Source organism: Podarcis vaucheri (assembly GCF_965113315.1).
Source record: "Podarcis vaucheri genome assembly, chromosome: 3".
Classification (NCBI taxonomy): Eukaryota; Metazoa; Chordata; class Lepidosauria; order Squamata; family Lacertidae; genus Podarcis; species Podarcis vaucheri.
This window is the reverse complement of record NC_138761.1, coordinates 17,240,222-17,261,629: the sequence shown is the minus strand read 5'-3', so window position 1 is coordinate 17,261,629 and position 21,408 is coordinate 17,240,222. Positions and strand designations below refer to the sequence as shown.

Genomic DNA, 21,408 nt, shown 5'->3' with positions numbered 1-21,408 from the left:
CAGGGTCTTTTCCAGGGAGTCTTCTCTTCCTTCTCATGAGGTGGCCAAAGTATTGGAGCCTCAGCTTCAGGATCTGTCCTTCCAGTGAGCACTCAGGGCTGATTTCCTTAAGAATGGAGAGGTTTGATCTTCTTGCAGTCCATGGGACTCTCAGGAGTCTCCTCCAGCACCATAATTCAAAAGCATCAATTCTTCGGGGATCAGCCGTCTTTTTGGTCCAGCTCTCACCTCCATACATCACTACTGGGAAAACCATGGCTTTAACTATACGGATTTTTGTTGGCAAGGTGATGTCTCTGCTTTTTAAGGTTCGTCATCGCTTTGCTCCCAAGAAGCAGGCGTCATTTATTGTTACCCAGAGCAAATAATACCTAAGTCAGAAAGCGGAGAGGGAAAAGAGGGAGGGAGAGCAGGGGAAAGAGTGATCGGACCGCCAGGAAATTGGTGGCAATTAATTCTCAGGGAGTGACCCCCCCCCGTCCCGCGCACACTTTCCCTGGAGCTGATTGGCGCCGGGCGGCTCGGGGCGCGCAGGATAAAAAGCCTCGGAGAGTCTCTCGGCGCTTGTGTGTAGGCGCCCGGCTGCCGAGGAGAGGCGAGCAGAAGCGGCAGCAGCAGCAGCAGCATGACGGGCCGCGAGGAGATCGCGGAGGGCAAAGCCAAGGGGAAAGCGCTGGCGCCCAGCGGAGGAGGCGGCGGCGGCCCCGAGAAGGCGCGCTTGGGGAGCCCGTCGGGCGGCAGCCTGCGCTCCAAGGGCTTCGCCATCACCGACCTGCTGGGCTTGGAGGCGGAGCTGCAGCCGCCCGCCACCTCCTCCGTGACCGGCTCGGGCTGCGAAGGCGGCGGAGGGGCAGCGGGACTGGCAGGAGGCGGCGGTGGCGGCGGTGGCGGTCCCTTGCCCATGGGCTTGGGCTTCTTGTGCGGCTTCGCCACGCAGCAGCCGGCCGGGGGGGCGCATTGCCTCCTGCCGGCGCACCTGCCCTTTCTGCAAGCGCGCCCGGAGCACCATCACCACTCGCACCACCACCCGAGCCACCACCCGCACCAGTACGGCCCCGGAGCCGAAAAGCACAAGGAGAACATCTCCGGTAAGCGAGATCCCGCTTGGAGCAGGTCCTCTCCGGAGGGAGGGGAACCCAGCAGAGCGACTGCCGTGGGGCTAAAGGCCGGGAGGGGTGTGGAGGAGCGCAGGCCGGGTTAGATCGAGCAGCGAGCGGCCGGAGGAAGCGCACCAAAAAGGGCAGGAGCCGGACCTTTGCGCAGCGTGGCTGCTTCGGAACAGCGCTGCTTTCCGCAGGGCGCACAGACAGCACAGAGCCGCTGAGAGGCTGGCAGGCAGCAGGCGCCTTTTGGACACCTCTGAAGTTCCAAGAGCACTTTGAAAGAGTTGTTGTTTCACCTTACGGACCGAGAGATCTTTTGGTAGGGTCAGGGGGCTGGAGTCTACTTACCAGATGCGTGAAATATCCTCAGTTGGTAGATGCGTGCACTGCACGCCACAGATAGAAAAACGAACAAACCAACCCTTTAGGTCTTCATACTGCATGGGTCTTGCATTAATGGGCTATCACCAATCTTTATTTTCCAGCGCAACATGCACATTTGGTTCCCAAATCTAAAGTTGATAACAATCTTAAGTTTAATATATAGTGGTACCTCGGGTTACAGACGCTTCAGGTTACAGACTACGCTAACCCAGAAATAGTACCTCGGGTTAAGAACTTTGCTTCAGGATGAGAACAGAAATCGTGTAGCGGCGGCAGCAGGAGGCCCCATTAGTTAAAGTGGTGCTTCAGGTTAAGAACAGTTTCAGGTTAAGAACAGACCTCCGGAACTTAACCCGAGGTACCACTGTAGTTGCTAACAGATACCCTGTGCTTTTTAAAAGTAGTATAATATGAACCACCACAACATGAGGTTTCCTCTACTCTCACTATATCTCTGTACAGGCAAAAGTCCCACCTGTTGAATCCTGGAGATCATGTAGCTGTTAAACAGGACCTGTCTGTGTCCATGAAAAAGGTGTTTGCAACCTGTCCTTCCAATAACCCACATTACAGCTTCACAACATTATAACACCCTACGGTGTGTTGAGAAACAGTGACTTGGAAACATAGAAAGAATCAGACCACTAGTCAATCTAGTTCAATTTTGTCAACACTTACTGGCAGCAACTCTCCAGAATTTAAGATACGAGTCGCTGCTAGCCCTTCCTGGAGATACTGAGGATTGAACCTGAAACCTTCTATGCACAAAGTACATGTTTTACCACTGAGCTACGGCCCTTCCCAAAGTGAGCCCATACCTAGCCAGTGAGCTTCATGACTGAGCAGGAATCTGATCATGGAGTTTATCATATCTGTCACCAATACTCTAGCCCCTGTTCTAGCCAAAGGCAGAGCTACATGGATATGCCAATGCTTTACATGAAATCCTGGTGACCTGATGTGCTGGGGGAAAGATTTGGAAGGAGATGATTTTGAGCACCAGGCAGCTATTTCAGAACCATTAACTATTGGCAGACATTAAATAATTTCTGCAAATAAAAGTGCTGATGAGAGAACTCCAAAAAGATCTGAAACAATCCTTATATGGATTGGCCATTTGGATGACAAGCTTCTGCATGTGGGAACATACATGCACAAATATTTTCACATGTGCAAATGTTCACACAGATTCACCAAGGACCATTTATGTGACATTCTGTTTATAAGGGATCACTTTTGGATGTGCAGATGTAAATAGGTGTGGAAAATATTAGGCAAACAGCTTGTTGGGACAGGCGAGTCCATGGGAAGAGTCTAACAGCCTTGCTTCTTACAGCACTATTATTGGGCGAGGAGCATGGGTCAAATATTGTGGCACGGTGTTTTCCAGTGTGTGATTTTGGTAATTATCTCTGTGGGTGAACACTAGGACTTAGAAGTTATATGCACATTTTCGCTCATGCATGTTTTCACTCAAATCCTTTTCATACAACACACACCAAACCATGATTGAGTTTCTCTTCAGTGGTTATAGTTCATTTAGCTGCAGTGTTGAACATCAGCATGGCCAATGGCAATCAAAGGTAGGCCTTTCTCACCTGACTGGAACCCTCCACCACGGTGGGGTTCTAACCAGGTAGGAAACACCATAGCACTGGGCTTCCTCGGGTTTCCCATGGGATTCAATCACTGCTGTGTAAGTGTGTGATGGCAGCCTCTGTCTTTCCAGGGAAGAGATTAAAGGAATGCCTGCTTGAGTTAGTAATCTCAGAGGCAGCACGGCTGCCAGCTGAGAGGTCAGCATAAAACTGAAGGAGGGAAAGGGCACTAAAATACTATTGAGCTGAAAATTTCAGCGGCTGTTTGAAGGTGTTGGTTCCTACAGAATTTCACTCAGCTGGAGTTCTCTTGGTTTTTTTTTAAGGGTTCTGCAAAACAGTATACAGTATACATTGGAATAAAAAACTGTCCTGTGAACTATGGGAGAACAGAGGCGTTTCAAAGTAATTCGCTTAAACAAGCAATCTCATATAATATTTGAGTCTGTATATTTTATGCATTAATAAAATATTGAAATGGAAAAATAGGACCAACTAGGCTTACTTTGGAGCCCCCTATTCTGTTGGTCCCTTGGTAGAAGAATTGGACTGCTTCTGATTCTATTCCTGCCTTAGCCTTCTGCCCACCTGCTCTCATTGCTCTGCTAGTGCTGAAAAGCTGGTGTTTGTGGCAGCTTCCCATTTATTTTGCCAGGCAGTGGAGATGGTTGGAGTTGACCTATATTCCTAATGACTGAGGAGAGCAGTTTCAATCAGCTCTGGCCACTTGCCAGCCCTGTTTGTAGTCCTGGTTGGAAGCTACCTGCCCCCCTCCTTGGCGCTTGCCACAACAGGGACTATTGGACACAGGCTGGTTGAAAGGTGGCATATGTGATAGATAACAGCCAATATATGCTCGTCAGTGGCTCTTTCTTGACACTAATGTCAAGATTTACACTAATGTTGATTTTCTTCACAGTAATTTTTATTGCTCTTTTACAATTTGGAAACTGCTTTGGAAAAAAAATCTGTTTTAAACAGTGCATATAAATAAGTTGAATAGAACAATGGTTATACGGGGGGGAAACTTTTGATCCATATTTATGTTTTTCTCCCCAACCAAAATATTAGATGAAGACAGTTTGTCGGGGGACAAGAACAACCTCAAGGCATCCGATTCTCAGATCAAGAGAAAGAAACGGCGGCACAGGTATGACAGATAAATAATACCGGATATAACTGGTGTCTTCCCAGACACAGCTTGTAGCATTAGATCCCAGAGTTAAACTTTGTAAGTATGCTACATTCTCTCTCTTTAAAATCTCACTTAAGCTGCAATCTTATATTCACCCACCTGAGAGTGAGGGTCATTGAACTCAATAGGACTTACCTCTGAGTAGACACATATAATAGGATTTCACTGTTAGCATTTCTGTATTGTATTGGACAGTACTGTATAACTTTTTAAAATGAATTATCAGGTCTGTTGATGTTGAAGAAAGAAATTGCCACTTGATCAGACATGTGAATTTTCGCTAGAGAATTCTGGGGCTTGGGAGAAGACAGAAGTCACACCATTTAACCTGGAAGTCCTAATGGTTAGTTGTGGTTACTCAGTGGCAAAGGAAAGACACTTTGCACATGGGCAGAAACTTTTTGTTTTTTTCATATGCTCAGTGCTAAGCCTCAGCCGTGAAAACAATATATTGGGAGAAACCTGGCTCAAAGTAAGTCCTGAAGGCACAACAGAGACATGGCTCAGTAGTAAAACCCATGTTTTCCACACAGAAGGTCCCAGGTTCAATTCCCAGCATCTCTAGTTGAAAAAAGGATCAGCAAGTGATGGGAAAAGCCTGAGACCTTGAAGAGCTAATGCCAGCCAGCGTAGGCAGTACAGTGGCACCTCGGGTTACATACACTTCAGGTTACATACACTTCAGGTTAAAGACTCCGCTAACCCAGAAATATTACCTCGGGTTAAGAACTTTGCTTCAGGATGAGAACAGAAATCGTGCTCTGGTGGCACGGTGGCAGCAGGAGGCCCCATTAGCTAAAGTTGTGCTTCAGGTTAAGAACAGTTTCAGGTTTAAGTACGGACCTCTGGAATGAATTAAGTACTTAACCACTGTACTTGGCCAGATGGACAAGTAGTCTGACTTAGTATAAAAGTGGCTTCCTGTGTTCCCAGATTAACTGGGCCATCCTAACCATGTCTACTCAGAAGCAAGGCCTATTTAATTCAAGGGGGCTTACTCCCTGGTAAGTTGGGTTGTAATCCTGTGCATATCTAAGATTGCACTGTCTTGAAAGCACAACAGTAAACTTCTGAAATCTGATTTAGCTAGGAGATTCTAAGTTAATTTAAATCACATGTTGGTCCGTTTTAGACTTGAAGACCTGGTAATATTTCTGGATTTTACAGGGGGGGGGGGACAAATTCCTAGGCAGACAAATGGACACCCTTCTATGCCAGTTCTTATTTTGTACAGCATTCTGGAAGTTATAGTTTGCGATCTGCCTGCTTGTCTGAGCAGCAGAGCTTGGGGTGGACTCTAGCTCCCTCTTGTTCATTCCCATTACCTTGCACAAGAGCAAGGTAATTTAGATATCAAGGTCTCAGACCAGGTTGGAACAACTCCAATCAGCCCATCAGTAAACCCAATGGTCAAGGATGATGGGAGCTGGAGTCCATCAACAGCTGGTGGCTACTTGTTTCCCAACCCTGCCTAAGGCATCAAAGATTAAAAGTCACAAATAACTGTGCAGCTTTTATATAATAATAATAATAATAATAATAATAATAATAATAATAATAATAATTTATTATTTGTACCCCGCCCATCTGGCTGGGTTTCCCCAGCCACTCTGGGCAGCTTCCATAGAAACCAAAAATACAGTAAAATATCACAGATTAAAAACGTCCCTGAACAGGGCTGCCTTAAGATGTCTTCTAGATGTCAGGTAGTTATTTATCGCTTTGACATCTGATGGGAGGGCGTTCCACAGGGCGGGCGCCACTACCGAGAAGGCCCTCTGCCTGGTTCCCTGTAGCTTTGCTTCTCGCAATGAGGGAACCGCCAGAAGGCCCTCGGTGCTGGACCTCAGCGTCCGGGCAGAACGATGGGGGTGGAGACGCTCCTTCAGGTATACTAGGCCGAGGCCGTTTAGGGCTTTAAAGGTCAACACCAGCACTTTGAATTGTGCTCGGAAACGTACTGGGAGCCAATGTAGGTCTTTCAAGACCGGTGTTATGTGGTCTCGGCGGCCGCCCCCAGTCACCAGTCTAGCTGCCGCATTCTGGATTAGTTGTAGTTTCCAAGTCACCTTCAAAGGTAGCCCCATGTAGAGCGCATTGCAGTAGTCCAAGCGGGAGATAACTAGAGCATGCACCACTCTGGCGAGACAGTCCGTGGGCAGGTAGGGTCTCAGCCTGCGTACCAGGTGGAGTTGGTAGACAGCTGCCCTGGATACAGAATTGACCTGCGCCTCCATGGACAGCTGTGAGTCCAAAATGACTCCCAGGCTGCGCAACTGGTCCTTCAGGGGCACAGTTACCCCATTCAGGACCAGGGAGTCCTCCACACCAGCCCGCCCCCTGCCCCCCAAAAACAGTACTTCTGTCTTGTCAGGATTCAACTTCAATCCATTAGCCTCCATCCATCCTCCAACCGCCTCCAGGCACTCACACAGGAGTGAAACACTGTGGGCACTTTTCCCATAGAAAGCAATGCCAAAAAATACAGCTCATATGTTAATTTCTCATTCCTCCAGATGTTCCTGGACTATATAATTCCCATCATCCCTGACCATTAGCCATGCTGACTGAGGCTTATGGGAGGTAGAGTTCAATAATGCAGGATGAATGCAGTCCATCAGCCATGTACTCCATCACACACACACTCTCACACACATGCAAGCACACACTTGCAGTTCCAGGCAAATAGCAAATACAGGAGTTTAACAAGTTCACTTGGTATTTCTCACTCTGGGCTATATAATTCCAACCTATACATCTGCTACTAGAGCAGAAAGCTGTTTCTGAAGGATGTGACACGGCCATCTATGAATTACTGAGTTTATTGTCCCTGTAGGACTGTGTTTACTGCCCATCAGCTAGAGGAATTGGAAAAGGCTTTCAATGAAGCCCACTACCCGGATGTGTATGCCAGAGAAATGTTAGCCATGAAAACAGAGCTCCCTGAGGATAGGATACAGGTATGTTGTTTGTTATTGTTAAGCCACCATAAAGTGTGGAAATGGAAAGTTCATGTAGGGAAGTTTTTAAAGTTTGAAGTTTTATTCTGTTTAATATTCTGTTGGGAGCCTCCCAGAGTGGCTGGGGAAACCCACCCAGATGGGTGGGCTATAAATAATGATAATGATAATTATTATTATTATTATTTACAGTCCTCAGTAAAGGCTGCCTGTATTGAGTGTCAACACATTCATTGCCTCCTCTGGCAATCTTTACAGAGATTTTGCCATCAATTTTTATTTTAGTTAATGTTTATAATGTTTTTAGAATCTTGCACTATTTTAGTGTTGTTAGCCGCCCTGAGCCCGGCTTCGGCTGGGGAGGGCGGGATATAAATAAAAATTATTATTATTATTATTATTATTATTATTATTATTATTATTATTATAGCACTGATCAAACACAAGTCATGGGAGCTTACTAGACCCTCAGGGCAGGTAGGAATGGATATGTTCCTGGACTACAATTCCTATCATGCCTGACTATTGACCATGTTGTCTGAGGCTGAAGGAAGTTAGACCACAGCATCTTTTATTTTCAGTAAAAAAAATGTTGATTATCTGCCTGATGGGGAATTTGGCACTCCAGCCCATCTGACTTTGAAACCTTTGGATTAAGGAGTGGCTGGGTAAATAGCTCTAAGGAATTATTTTTTCCTAGCAAATTGTGCAACAGTGCAGGAGGCTCAGCTGTATAGTCTTCCAGCTATTTGATTCTAATTCAGCTCTATAAAAATGTATATAGATGGATAGGAATGGCCCATTGAAATAAGTAAAAAAAAACTGATGTTAGTTGCAATATCTAGCCTGCACTTTCTAATATTATGACTCTTCTGCCACTGTAAATTTGCACCAACAGGGTGCTGGTACTATACAAAATGTAGAAGTGACATGATCCCAGACCAGGTAGTATTTCACAAGTAAGGCAGTAGTATTAAGAAAGAAAAATAATAGCAAAAGGAGTGAAGCTTAACCTTATCAGTTAATTCATGTAGTATCATCTTCACCTGGAACAAAGAGTTTTTTTCAGCTGGAACTCAGTTCTGGCACCTCTCAGGTGGGTACCATTGCCATTATAAGAGAACAAGCAGGTTTTCATGGTGGGTTCCGGCATTTCTGTTTCTAGAAAAATAGCACTGAACACAATTAAAGGAAAAAGAATTTCTATTGCTTATTTAGTGCAGGAATAAGATTGAGAAACTGTTAATTTGGTTGTTTGTGTCTTCTATCTTATTTATGCAAACAGAGAACTCAAAAAATTACTTAGAACATATGATCTGACGTGTATTATTTGATGTTCTTTCCTCCCCCTCCCCCTCAGTCCTCCACACAAATATCGATACTTTTGCTAAATATATACTTCTTGATGTACATCCAAAAGGTTTGGTTTCAAAACCGAAGAGCCAAGTGGCGAAAGCGTGAGAAGTGCTGGGGCCGCAGCAGCGTGATGGCAGAATATGGTCTCTATGGTGCTATGGTGAGACACTCCATCCCACTACCTGAATCAATCATCAACTCTGCCAAAAGTGGGCTTGTGGGCTCCTGTGCCCCCTGGCTGCTTGGTAAGCAAACATATAGTGCTCTGCATTTGCTGGTTGGGCTGAAACTCAGTTAATTAAGTGAGAAGGGCTTTCAAAATGAAAGACACTACTGGGGTAGAGAGCAGACTTAGGCTTCACAACCATCATCCCAATAGTGTTGCTGAGTGCATTTCTGGGCACTGCTGCAATGCTGGTGACATCTACCTTCCAGCCTTCACTGACAAGGATCCCACTGTGTTGGGGTGGGTGGGTGCGCACTCATGTCTTGTTCATGCTTGCACACATACTTCTTATAATATACAAATTTAATCTCTATTTACACCCTATACACCTGCTCTCTACCCCAGCAATGCTTGTCATTTTGAAAGCCCTTCTCACTTCATTAACTGAGAAATAAGGAAGTGATTGTTAGCTGACTTGTCATCACTTTTATAAAACACTAGAGTGAAATTTAGATTTAATTACATAAAGCGACATTTTGTTCTTGTGTTAAGAACAGATTAACCTTTGGTTAAGAATTTTATCAGAGCTGATAGAGCAGCTTTCTTCCTAGTCCTTCAAACTTCCTCCTTGTACGACAGGGACATTGCATGGAGAAAACAGCTGCCTTGCTTGTGAAATCCCCTATGGAGATCCCGCCATGCTTGAATATCAGAAGCAGAGCTACTGACCTGCCTTCCATGAATCCAGTTGTATGATATCTTAGTATGCATGGCTAATGATGGAACCATGTGGATGGGGAGGGCAGATCTGCTCATGTGTTTTACATGAGCAAGCTATGGCATGTGTGGTACTGCAATGGATGCAGCCGTTGATGACTATTATTTATTTTTATTTCACAATATTTATATACTCTTTGATTGCAATGAAACCTCAAAGTGGTGTACAACAAGAATAAAACGATAAAATTATCAGTTAAAAAAAAGTTAACGATTTAAAACATTCAAAAAATAATTAAAATGATAAACTAAAAACTGTATTAAAACACATGTCAATATTTAACATGTCTGGACAGGCTTGCCTAAGCAAAAATGTTTTTAACCTGACACCCAAAAAAGTAGAGTGATGTACTCCTGATGTCAGTAGACAAGGAGTTCCAAAATATGGGTGCTGCTGCACTAAAATGTAAATTTCTTACAAATGCAGAATGAGTAATGTATTAGTACTAGTTCTGCAGATTGAAGCAATTGAGCGGGCATCTATGGGATAAGGTTATCTTGCAGGTCTACTGATTTCAGTGGGCTGCTATGAGTTGACCCCAATGAGTTTCAGTCAAGCTAGAGTACTAGCTTTCTCAGTCACTGTTAGGTTTAATCAGTATTCTCTCTCAGTACTCTCTCTGGTCTTTGCTTTTCTTTAAAGGAATGCATAAAAAATCAATGGATGTTACAACTAAGCCCGAAAGCGAGGAAAAGGGGAACAGTGACTGGAAATCTCAACGCCCTGAAGAGGAATTAAAAATTAAGCAGGTAGAGCAGGAAAGAAGCTCCACTGACAAATTTACCTCAATGGACAATTCTGATGACATTGCAATGGATCTCTCTAGCACAGCAAAGCATGAGAAAAAGCACGACACTTTGAGACAGTGTCTCAGTGGAGGCCCCCAGCCCAAAATGAAGGACAGTGAGCACTAAGAATCAGAAAGAGGAGAGATGTGATACAATAGAAAATAAATAAATAAATGAAGAAACCTCTTCAATGCTATGGGAAAATATATTTATTAATGTTTAATTAATATTTATTAGTATTTTTCAGCTAACTAATGCAACATTTTACATAAAAGCGGGACCTTTTTTAGATGGTGCCCATCCAAAATATAAAATTTATTTTTTCAACATTAAAGTTGTTTATACGTAAACAATATAAATTGGGGTTACTGACTTTTTTCCTTTAAAATGTCTCACTAAGTCACCTTTGATTAGCAGCTCCAGAAAAACGACCAGGGCATCCTCATTCTATAACATGGGAGAGATTAACCTGTGGCCCTCTGGATGCTGGACTACAACTCCCATCATCCCTGATGATTGGCCAAGCTGGCTGAGGCCAATGGGAGTTGCGGACCAAAAGCAACTGGTTAGCCACACCTGCTATAGTAGAAAAAGAAACGGAAGGCACTTCATCTAAACTAATCCAAGGTGTGGTAATGACAAAAATACTTTGGGTGTTGTTTTCAGAAGTGATCAACCTTAGGGAAAATTTGTTCCTTAGATTACATGCTACTATAGGACAGGAATGGTTAATTTCTATATTTCTGGTGACATTACAAAGATTAGGGAGGGGAGGAGATACAACAAACCAGCCTTGACAAGCAATGCCTAGCGATTTAAGGGCTTAACATGTATCGAAGACATGATGTTGGAATGTGTATGGAGAACCATGGTTTCTTTTCCTTACAAGTGAAACTGTCAGCAAAAAGTGTTTGTGCACATCTTGAGTCCTACAGGGGGTAGACTATCTGTTGACCTTTCATTCTTTAGTAAACAAGGTATACTTATACCAAACTCAGAAGGCCACCAGAATCTTTTCTGACAGCATCCCCTTTAATTTCACCAGAATTCACTCCACCACCACATGCTGAATTGAATCCTCTTGCCCAGATAGAATTCTGTGGAACACATGCACTGTTTTCTTTTGTGTCAGAGAATGCTGTGTACAGCTCTAGAAAATGAGAATCACAGTCTATAACAAACTCTGTGCAGAACAAATTCTCTTTGCACACAAAGACCATTTCCTGACCCTGAAGAAAACAGTTAGATCTTCCCTGCACAAAGCTGTGTATCAACCCTCTTTGTTTAGAAGATGCTACATCAGGGTACCTGTGTTTACAATATGCAGTAGGTCCAACTGATGCAGGGAAACAGTACCTGGGAACTGATGCAGGGAAATGGTACCTGGGAACACTGTGGACTATCTCCTTGTTCTTGACTCAATGATTTCACCTTGAGCTGCAGCAAATTCTACTTGATAAGGAATCTGTCCCTTTTACCATGATTTGAGCATAATAAATGGAATTACACTGTGCATTTGTACAAATTTGTATTTGGGAAAACATATGCAATAACTCTACATTTTTGAATGTTATTTGACATGCTATGCATAGAATTCACACTTGTATTAAAATATCAAGCCATAGAACCCAGAAATAAAAAAATCCTATTTTGTAAAATGCCATAGGAAAAATATTTTGTAATTATGTCTGTAAAAGTGTTAATGTTTGATATTTTTTCCTTTGTCTTTTTATATTTGTCTGAAAGCACTTTAGATACCTCCATTTTCTGAATGTTCCCCTACTTGTTTTGTTTGCCTCTTATTTATTATTATGCATTCACAAATAAAGTTCTGTGTTTGTTTGTGGCTTTTGAAGATATATATATATATATTAGCTGCTTGATTTTGAGAATACATCTTCTAAGCAAGTCCTATTTTGGTTACAAAAACCTTTGTTGATGAAAGAGTGAGACTTGGGTGGCCTACATTTTTCAGCAAACTGCCCCCCTGCTGCAAAGACTACATTGCTGATTTGACATCAGCCTGCTGTATTCGAAGCTATGTATGAACATAGAGCAAATGTGTGAGCTTGTGGGGTAGCCCGTTTCAAAATCTGCAGTCACTCTGTGTGCAGTGTGCAGAATAAATCTTCACAGGGCACTAAGACTGCTATCAGACAATACAATGCTTCATTACTTCCTATAAGCTATCTGTCGTAGAATCATAGAATTGTAGAGCTGGAAGGGTGCCAAGGGTCATCTAGTCCAACCCTTCGCAATGCAGGAATCTCAGCTAAAGCATCCACAACAGATTGCCATCCAACCTCTACTTAAAAGCCTCCGAGGGAGTCTGTTCCACTGTCAAACAGCTCTTACTAACAAAGAAGTGTGCATGCACATGAAAGCTCATACCAAGAACTAACTTAGTTGGTCTTTAAGGTGCTACTGGAAGGAATTTTTTTTATTCTTACTAACAAAGTTTTTCCTGATGTTTACTTGGAATCTATTTTCCTGTAACTTGGTTCAAGTCCGACCCTCCAGAGCAGGAGAAAACTTGTTCCATGTGACAGCTCCTGAGATACCTGAAGATGGCTGTATCTCCTCTCAGTCTATTTTCCAGGCTAAACAAACCCAGCTCCTTCAACTGTTCATCATAAGACTTGGTCTCCAGACCCTTGATCATCTTGGTTGACCTTCTCTGCACATGTTCCAGCTTGTTAACATCCTTCTTAAACTGTGGTGTCCAGAATTCCAGGTGTGGTTTGACCAAGGCAGAACAGAGTGGTGCTATGACTTGCCTTGGTCTGGACACTACCATTGATGCAGCCTAGAACAGCATTAGCTGTTTTTGTTCCTGCATCACGCTGTTGACTCAGGTTAAGCTTGTGGTCCACCAAGACCTCTAGATACTTTTCGCATGTACTGCTAATAAGCCAAATGTTCCCCATCCTAGATTGGTGCATCTGGTTCTTTCTGCCTAGGTGCAGAACCTCACATTTGTCCTTATTGAAATTCATTTTGTTAGCTTGTGCCCAGTTCTCCAATCTGTTACGGTCATTTTGAATTCTAATTCTGTCTTCTGCGGCATTAGGTACCTCTTCCTGTTTGGTGTCATCTGCAAATTTGATGAGCATCCCCTTAATTCCTTCATCCAAGTCATTTATAAAGAAGTTGAACAACAAAGGCCCAGTACAAAACCCTGCGGCACCCCACTTGTCACTTTTTCCCAGGATGATGAGGAACCATACATACTGGGTTCTATAGAACATCCAAAATATCTGAACAGAGATAGGGTATATATATATCCCTCAATATAGGAGCATTTAGAGCATTTAGAATGATCCAGTTTTGCCTACATTAAGATTATTAGATAATTTTTCCTACTTTTTCCTCTAAAGAAACCAAGCAGATATTGAGAAAGGGAGAAATAATTTTGTTTTCACAGCGATTTAAATAAATAAAATTAATGCACATGACGGATCTTTAGGTGACATGCCATAGCCCCAGACACAGTCTGAATCTGTTCTTTAGAAACAGCTTCTTAAACAACATGAAGAGCTGAATATGCTGCATTGAACAGGCAGTGTGGGGTTCCACTGTCACCTAGAGGTACCAAGCAAAATGTGCTGACACACTGGGCACATTGGGCTTAGCATTGCCTTGCCCTCTGATGTTTACCTGATAGCGATATCCTGCTGGTAATAACAATTCCCCCACCCAGCAGCACTGGTTCTAGCTTCTCATATAAAGGCATTGATACATATCCTCATCTCAGTGTCAGATCAGGGTTTTGATTTCCTGCTTTTGGGCACCTGAGAGTCCTGGATTTCAGTGCTTGACAACAAGGGAGACAAAGATGCCACAGCAGGGCTGAAAGCAGTTTTCACTATGTCTGAGGACAGTAAAGAGAAGTAGTTACAGGAGCCTCAGTCACCAGGTAACCCGTGAGCTGAGGACTTCCCAGAGACACAGTGGACCACAGGTACTACAGACTAGAAAGGTGCTTTTCACAAGCTTCAATCATTGACCAAGAAGTTATCCATAAGGGTGGTGGTGGTATAAAGAGACAGGGCTCAGTTTCATACATTGATTTTCTTAACTAGATAATTTTTTGGATGTAGCTTTTTAGTCTTCCTAAAAAACATTTGTTAGTAAATACATAATTTTTAAAGATGTAAATTAGAGGTGGCTTTGGGGACAGTGGCTGTGGGTTGTAATCCAGAAAGTAAAATAGTATTTTAAAAATGACTACACTTCATGCCATTTTATAAACTCGTAGTACATTTTCATCTTTCGTGTAAGACAGAATTGGCCCCAAATCACATTCTAACAGACATATTGAAATGTTTCCAATTTTTTCTGCCAGACAAATTTTATCTGAAAATGATGTAAAGGTTTTATTAAAATCTAGGTAATTCCAGTCTGGAAAGATTCCTAATAGAGATCAACATGTGAACAAACATGTAATGATATTCCCACCTGGAGTTGGACTGGCAGGTTGTCTACACAGCAAGAAAATGTAGAGAGAACTGTAACAAAAACATGAGCTATGAAAATTTTAGGAAAATATTGTTCAGAACATTATAGTAATGCAAACACTATGATCAACAGATGCTCCGGATTGTTATCCTAATGCATGTTTTGAAACACTCTCAAAATAACTAGGTTTGGCTGGAATAAACAGGAAAGGATGAAAAGAGATTGGCGAGTAAGTAATTATTTGTGAGTGACTCAAACGCTGAGTTCCTAAAAGTGAATTTGCAGTGAACATGATAAATAATGATGGGTAAAGGCTTATTTAATCAGAAATTAGGCTTTACAAGAGCCGAGGTTTGGCACATTTAAAGCCTAATCCTGATTCGGCAGCATTTGCAAACAAATTTATCTGGGCCGTGCAGTGCTGGCACTAGCATTTTGTTGCATTTATGACCACACCCCTTACATGACACAGATGGCACATCTCTTTGCTTGTCACACTGGAAAAGAGAAGCCAGATATCATTGGAAATAATAAAAGCAGAGAAAACATACATATTAAAAGGAGGAATTTCTAAGCTTCAGTTTTTCAACCCTCCCCCTTTTAGGCACCGTAAAATCACCTCTGCTATGACCCACCCCATTATTCAGGTTATGCTGTTATACCTAGAACCTGTATTTCTATTGCTTTGACATCTCTCTGAACAAGCCCTTCACACACACCTTTCTACTCTACAGATGTCCCAACACAATCCTAACTATGTATGTCTGAATAGAGAGGAAGTATTTTGTGGATTCTTCTAATACAAAACACATTGATGAATAACACAAAAAGGGCTCGTGATATGTAGCCTTGGTTTTTGCTATCTAAACCAAAACGATTAACCAATTCTTGACAGGGAAAACCTCAAATAAGGTTATGTAAGTATTAGAGGGTGGCACTGCATCTCAGTTAAAGGGGGACAAATTTTGATTGTGTTGCAATAGAAATATAATAAAATAAAATGGTATTTACAAACCAACCTCTTTCATATAAACATTACCCTAATGATTATCACTACTACCAATTATTGTGATGATGCTGAACCATTAGTTGGCTGGTTGAAGTGATCTGAACGGGGCTAGTAAGCAGTAAGAATAAACAGCACAAATGCTTTTCTAGAAACAACCATCTCTCTCCATCTGGAATGTTTAAAATAGAAACATGCATAATGCTGTAAGTAATTCCACATTCTTTTTAATTTATCTGGGTTACAACAACATTTTCTTTCATATTTACATCTTTTCACTTTGCCATATGGACAGTTAGACCCTAGGATTTAAGAGTATTTGCTGAATTAATGATGAGAGGTGTGGGGGTAGGGAGGACATAAAAAATGAAATGTGAAAAAAATGAGATTATTTAGATTTTAATTTGTGGAGGGGGTTACAAGATTGACTGGATTATATGTTTGTTTGGCTTTCATAAGAAGACTTTCCCCCATTCTTTTTAATAATGAATGACTCATGTTCACATAAAAGGGAAGGCTGTGTACATTTGTTGCAGAAACATCTGTATTCTGCCATTACTGAATGACTTAGGAATATTAATTTTTAACTGGCATTTTATCTAGGTTTATCCCATCTTGCTGCTTGATAAGAGTTTCAGATTGAAAGATTAAGCAAATGTGTTGTTTAAAGAGATTGCCCCCCAGAGGGTAATACAGGTTATTGCACATGAGAGAGAACATGAAGTGTTCATTACTATCCAGTGAGTCATATAGAAGAAACAAGCTGTGTTCCCTGCCTGCCCCCAAGATCACAGATGAACTGTGGGATTATGATCCACGTCCCTTTTTCCGTAGTTCTGGTTTGCATTGCTGATAGCAAGTTTGCCTTGAACCTCCTGCTCTGTCCATTTTCTTTTCCCCCCTATGCATGTAGTTATACTGGAGGCCTTAGTGTGTATATATTCAATTAGTAATGCCTATTTCACTTCTCCATGAGCACAGCAATCCAAACTATGGTTAACCACATTTTGTGTGGCTGCTGACAATCTGGCAGTGCAAACAATGCTGCATCCAAATCTTGCTCAGTAGCGACTGGGAGGGGCCACAACTGGCAGAAAGTGCTGAAGCCAAGCAGAGGTCAGAAATACTAGCAGAATGCAGCAGCTAGGTTACTTGTGGGGGCAAAGCACCATCTGCATATAAAACCTTTATTGTGGTATTTACACTGGCTGTCTATCTCCTATTGAACCACGTTCAAGTGACTTGACAGATCACTTTATCTACTGTATGTTTTGGAAAATACTTTGTCCATTCATCCACCTGTTTTCTATAGGTTCTTGAGAACCTATGTCATTGCCAAACTGTTCACAGTGATTCCCAAGGCGGGAGTAGCAATTTTCATTGACATTTGGATGCCAATGCCATCTTGAATCAAGATGGCAGATAGTAATGTGACTTTGTCCATTTTTTTGGCATAGGTTTGGCCACCTCTTGAGATATCATCGCCTAACTCAGAATGAGGGTTTCTGAAATGTGGGCAACCATCTTTGTTGATTTTTTAACACCATGTGCCATTTTGAATCAACATGGCAGACAAAAACATGACTTTGGTTTGACTTCACCTGATTTTAGGCATGACAGGTCCAAACTCACAAACTGCACAGTCACTCAGAGCAGGACCATTGTGCTATCTCTTTCATACATCTGTGAACACCTACTGAGGTCCATCCTGCTGAGGCCCTGGAACAATGGATGTACCAGGGCACAATGGATGTGCCAGGCCACATGACACACCACAACCAGACATGCCAATCTTTGCTTATGATCGAACAGGCATTCTGGACACTTTAGATATGGCTATGCTGGGATACGTGTCCATGGCCTTCTCCCCTGCAACATTTATGATATGATTTGCAAATAATACTTTGGTAAAGCTAACAAGAAAGAAAAGGGCTAAGATCCCACTGATTGGCTAGTAAAGGAGTAGTTTCTCTACTAAAACATTCCTGCTAAACATGTGATTGATTGTTCATTAAAAGGGATCTGCATGCACAGGCCTGGTTGCTCTTGTGTGCTGTATTGGATTCATTGCATCATTATCATCATCATTAAATTTATATCTCAAACAGCTGTTTATTTTGTATATACTTCTTTACTTCTCTCCTTGTTAATTTTACTTATCCTTCAATATATCTCAGAATTTGTATACACCTATCAACGTCTCTCCTTTGTGCATCAATAAACCATATATTTCACAAGATATAAAAAAATTGTCCAGCAGCACCTTAGAGACCAACTAAATTTGTTCTTCGTATAAGCTTTCGTGTGCATGCACACTTCTTCAGATACATATATTTCACATTCTTGTTACACTGCAGTAGCAAAGTTCAGGAACAGTCCCGCATCAAAACTTGTGATTCATGCAATAAACAGAAGAGGGCACTCTTCAATTATTTTTCACTTGTAGATCATCAACAAAACTGTTGATGAATGAAAGTCCAGTACACCAATGAATTATTGGCCATTTTCATTAAACCCTCTGAATCACTAAGCAGCAATTATAGCTATTCCTTAATTATTAAGATATCTTGAATATACACTCTTCTTCCGTTTATTTAGTACAAGCATGTAGATTACAGTGGTACTTTGGTTTAAGAACAGTACAGTTTAAGAACAATTTGGTTTACAAACTCCTCAAAACCGGAAATAGTGTCTTGGTTTGAGAAGCTGGGATAGAGCAATAGGTGCTGACCACCGTGGAGTGGATTCGAACTAAATCAGCAATCCCCTTTGGTGTCAACTCTGCCACTCACAGCAGAGCCTGTTCTTATAGCAAGGCAGGCCACAGCCACACCTCAACTGTATTCACTCAGCGAACAATCAACCAATACCTTGTACTGCAATCAGCATAAACACTCACTTACCTGCAGGCAAATATATCAGTGGACAAACTGATGCAAGCAACAAAACACGCACACTACAGTGGTGCCTCGCAAGACGAAATTAATTCGTTCCGCGAGTTTTTTCGTCTAGCGAATTTTTCGTCTTGCGAAGCACGGTGTCGGAAAAGTTTTGGAAAAGCTTCAAAAATCGCCAAAAACCTCAGAGAAGGCTACCACACCGCGTTCTATGAGTTGCTCCTCGAAGTCAAGTCGCAACTGTATTAACGGTGTTAAGAAAAAGGAAACAAACTTGCAAAAAACGCAAGACGTTTTCGTCTTGCGAAGCAAGCCCATAGGGAAATTCGTCTTGCGAAGCAGCTCAAAAACCGCAAAACCCTTTCGTCTAGCGAGTTTTTCATCCTGCGAGGCATTCGTCTTGTGGGGCACCACTCTATCTTGCTGCCTGGGAGAGTAGACCAGGCAGGGGTGGTGCCAAACAGCCTTCCCTGATTAGTCTTCTGTTGGTCTGCTCCCTTCAAGCAAACACATGAATTAGATATATCTGTTTCTGTGGATAACACAATCCTCTTAAACAGAGAACTGTAAAGGTAGCATTCCCCAGTTCACAAAAGGAAACCAATTATCACTGTTAGTAGAAATAATTACAGTACTCTTTCAGCAGCCAGCATACATTTTCCTGCAAACAGATTTTTTTGAATGAATAATGAAGGCTCAACAGATGGGAAATCGTTTCGAATGAAGCATAAGTATCTCAGTGATTAGCATGGGAATAGCAATTCAATGAGAGCTGAGTTCTTACCAGAACTGTAGAGGGAAAGTAGCATTTAATTCTCCTCCTCCTTCATACCACCCCAAATATATTGGCAATATTACATTTTCAAACTCAGTCTTAAACACTGTTGATACAGAACTGAAATTGTGATCTGGAAAAATGAAGAAACAGAAAAGGTATTGAATATACAGTCATACCTCATGTTGTTTGCTTCATGTTACGTTCTTTCAGGTTACGTCCCGCAGCAACCTGGAAGTACCGGAAAGGGTTACTTCTGGGTTTCGCCACTCGCGCATGTGCAGAAGCGCCAAATTGCACCTGCGCAGATACGACGCTTCAGGTTGCGCTCTTTTCATGATGCGAACGGGCCTCTGGAACAGATCCCATTCGCAACCAGAGGTACCACTACAGTGGTACCTCGGATGAAGTACTTAATTTGTTCCAGAGGTCCGTTCTTAACCTGAAACTGTTCTTAACCTGGAGCACCACTTTAGCTAATGGGGCCTCCTGCTGCCGCCAGAGCACGATTTCTGTTCTCATCCTGAAGCAAAGTTCTTAACCCAAGGTACTATTTCTGGGTTATCGGAGTCTGTAACCTGAAGCATCTGTAACCTGAGGTACCACTGTATATTCCCCTAGAGCAGAAGCAGGGAACCTATGGCCTCCCAGATGTTGTTGAACTCCAGCTCCCATCACTTCTAGTCAGCATAGGCAATGGTTAGGGATTATGGGAGTTGTAGTAAAATAATGTTGGGTGGGCTACATGTTTCCTTTCCCATCCCTGCTCTTGGCTTTTTCTGTGGTTCGCCAGAAGCGGCTTAGTCATGCTGGCCACATGACCCAGAAGCTTTACGCTGGCTCCCTCAACCAGTAAAGCAAGATGAGCGCTGCAACCCCAGAGTTGTCCACGACTGGACCTAATGGTCAGGGGTCCCTTTACCTTTTTAACCAGGAATTCCTTAATGAACAGTGGATTGGACCAAGTCTGATTTTAAATAAAAACCAATTTAATAGGCGAAAAATGCAAGTAGATGTAATTTAAATCTGAACAGACATGGAATCCTATCTGCTTAATAAAAATAATCATACATCACGAACGTAATAATTATTTCTAATATAATCCGGATGAGAAATGGGTACAAAGCTTGGTGGCAGTATATGCATTACTAGAGAGGCGTGGCAATATATTTTGTCCACCTATCACTTGGTTTTTCTGTGACACATCTCTTGGGTGCTTTGGCTGAGATGAAGACACCTCAACAACTATACACGCTGGCACACTTTCTCCACAAGAGTTCGAGATGAGGCAAATAGTTCAAAAGGTCCATAGTTAGCGTATGTTGGGGGGTCGGAGGGCAAGCATTATACTTCACACATGAGGAATCGATAAAACACTTCCCATATTTTCTCTTTTGCCCCCTGGTTACTCACGCCTAGCTTTGTGTCAATTTCTCTTTGGGGAAAAAAAGCGCATTGCCAAACCTTAAGGTACCGCACCAGTCGAAATTTATTTACACACCCACCTTTCCAACGTTTGCAATTAGCGTTTCCGAATAGAAATTCAGGTCTAAGAGAGATCACCCGCCAGAGTCGTTTTGCTTTTCGGCTGTGGCAGAAGCTGCAGCTCAAAACGTGCGGTTTACAGAGAATATGCTTTTCCTCCTCAACAAACCGGGTGAGGCTGAGCGAGAGAGAGAGAAACCGGCCCAACTGGGGTCGCCCTGAGCTTCGGCCGCAGCTGAGCGCCCATTTTTGAACTTTTTTCGAATCCCGCCTCACGGTTTAACGGCTTAACCGCTCCCCGCTACGGCAGTTTCCGAAACTCAGGAACTTTTCAGTTGTTCCACAGACTTCTTTTTTTTAAGTTTCCCATCTGCTAAAGAGACCGAGCGCTCGCGCTGAGTTCCTCTTTCGCCTCATGAGACGCAGGGGAAAAGGGCGGGAAAGGCGTGGTGAGGCGGA

At 42.6% G+C, this 21,408-nt stretch overlaps 1 protein-coding gene and 2 long non-coding RNA genes across 5 annotated transcripts; 1 reads left to right on the top strand and 2 right to left on the bottom strand.

Annotated features, from left to right (window-relative positions):
* Positions 1 to 280: 280 nt before the first annotated feature.
* Positions 281 to 21,351, bottom strand: LOC309529765. 3 transcript variants are annotated; one of them, XR_014218430.1, is made up of 5 exons: positions 20,970 to 21,351; positions 19,474 to 19,597; positions 8,254 to 8,415; positions 1,452 to 1,615; positions 281 to 371 (listed from the first exon to the last, which is right to left on the bottom strand). It is a non-coding gene; the product is annotated as an uncharacterized lncRNA (long non-coding RNA). The 3 variants fall into 3 exon arrangements; XR_014218431.1 differs by having other exon boundaries at positions 8,287 to 8,415; XR_014218432.1 differs by lacking the exon at positions 8,254 to 8,415.
* VSX1 (visual system homeobox 1) lies at positions 366 to 12,685 on the top strand. The gene is made up of 5 exons (XM_082217834.1): positions 366 to 1,088; positions 4,157 to 4,235; positions 7,117 to 7,240; positions 8,661 to 8,841; positions 10,183 to 12,685. Exons 1-5 carry the CDS (start codon positions 626 to 628, stop codon positions 10,452 to 10,454), a joined length of 1,119 nt encoding a protein of 372 aa, XP_082073960.1. The 5' UTR covers positions 366 to 625; the 3' UTR covers positions 10,455 to 12,685.
* LOC309529808 lies at positions 16,004 to 18,491 on the bottom strand. Its single transcript, XR_014218478.1, has 2 exons — positions 17,530 to 18,491; positions 16,004 to 17,196 (listed from the first exon to the last, which is right to left on the bottom strand). It is a non-coding gene; the product is annotated as an uncharacterized lncRNA (long non-coding RNA).
* Positions 21,352 to 21,408: the final 57 nt, after the last annotated feature.

Coding starts and splice junctions, on each gene's coding strand:
- VSX1 (XM_082217834.1), top strand. CDS start 626: ATGACGGGCCGCGAGGAGATCGCGGAGGGCAAAGCCAAGGGGAAAGCG. Junction 1,089..4,156: donor GCACAAGGAGAACATCTCCG/GTAAGCGAGATC, acceptor CCAAAATATTAG/ATGAAGACAGTTTGTCGGGG. Junction 7,241..8,660: donor TCCCTGAGGATAGGATACAG/GTATGTTGTTTG, acceptor TACATCCAAAAG/GTTTGGTTTCAAAACCGAAG.